The sequence below is a fragment of the Mandrillus leucophaeus genome, unplaced genomic scaffold (assembly GCF_000951045.1).
Source record: "Mandrillus leucophaeus isolate KB7577 unplaced genomic scaffold, Mleu.le_1.0 Scaffold182, whole genome shotgun sequence".
NCBI lineage: Eukaryota > Metazoa > Chordata > Mammalia > Primates > Cercopithecidae > Mandrillus > Mandrillus leucophaeus.
The window spans coordinates 154,664-155,885 of record NW_012101832.1 but is presented as its reverse complement, the minus strand read 5'-3'; the positions used below and the strand labels follow the sequence as shown (position 1 = coordinate 155,885).

At 48.5% G+C, this 1,222-nt stretch overlaps 1 protein-coding gene across 1 annotated transcript in view; it reads right to left on the bottom strand.

The window, feature by feature from the left end:
- LOC105537976 (40S ribosomal protein S10-like) overlaps positions 1 to 1,222 on the bottom strand; it is a 44,166-nt gene that overhangs the window by 5,709 nt on the left and 37,235 nt on the right. Inside the window, exons 2-3 of the mRNA XM_011977693.1 lie at positions 1,074 to 1,153; positions 119 to 160 (exon numbers count right to left, since the gene is read on the bottom strand). Coding sequence (XP_011833083.1) covers positions 119 to 160; positions 1,074 to 1,153 — 122 coding nt within the window. The remainder of the gene's footprint in view (positions 1 to 118; positions 161 to 1,073; positions 1,154 to 1,222) is intronic.

Here is a 1,222-nt window from a genome sequence, read left to right as displayed (position 1 = left end):
TGAACCCGAGAGGCGGAGGTTGCAGTGAGCTGAGATCCGGCCATTGCACTCCAGCCTGGGTGACAGAGCGAGCCTCCGTCTCAAAAAAAAAAAAAAAAAAAAAAAAAGGAGTTCATAAATGGCAATCCGGTTCTTCTTAGGCATCAACACCTCGGCGGCTCTAATTTTTTTATAGTCAAATGCAATAGTGTTCTTTTTCTTTTTTTATGTTTTTTCTTTTTTATAGTGATTATTTTTCTTATTTGGTGCAACAGACATTAACTGCGTACTCACTTTGTGGTGTAGTGGGAGCTGCTTCAAAGGACAAAAGTCTGACACTCCTGTTATTTGACACTCCTGTTATTTGGCGATTCAGTCTCCACGTCTGTAAAACGGGGTTTTACCTAATTCAGGGCTGCTGTGAGAAGTGTGAGCTAGTGAGTATTTGGAGAGAACAAGTACTTAATAAATGAGCCATCTCTTTCCTCCCCACGCCCATCTTAACCTTTAGAATGATCCTGTGACGTTCATATTATTATTATTTTTATGTATGTATGTATGTATTTATTTATTTATTTATTGAGACAGAGTCATGCACTGTCACCCAGGCTGGAGTGCAATGGCATGCTCTCGGCTCACTGCAACCTCCACCTCATGGGTTCAAGCGATTCTCCTGCATCAGCCTTCTGAGTATCTGGAATTACAGGCACTCGCCACCACGCCCAGATAAATTTTTGTATTTTTAGTAGAGACGGGATTTCACTATGTTGGCCGGGCTGGTCTCGAACTCCTGACCTCGTGATCCGCCCGCCTCGGCCTCCCAAAGTGCTGGGATTACAGGCATGAGCCACCACAACTGGCCTACATAGTATTATTATTCCCAATTTACAGAAAAGGAAACAGTCACTAGCGGATACTTAGAAAACGTTTGTGTCGTGAATAAATGAACGAGTGACTGAGTGAGTGGGTGCGTGGACGAATGAACGGATGAATGAATGAGCGGGTGTGCGTGGACCCTGCGGGCCGGGCACCCGGAGTCTCCCTCCTTTGCACCCTGGGCGCGTTGGAACCTCCTCGCGCGCTTGGCCACTCACTGCTCCTGGCAGTAGGGGCTGCGGGCCCCGCCGCTGTCCCCACCCAGGTATGGGGATGCGGAGTTGATGGGCGCGGGGCGCTGGGAGGGAGCAGATGAAAGGGGCAGATGAAAGAGGGGCAGAGCGCGCGGAGCGCAGCCAGGTCATTA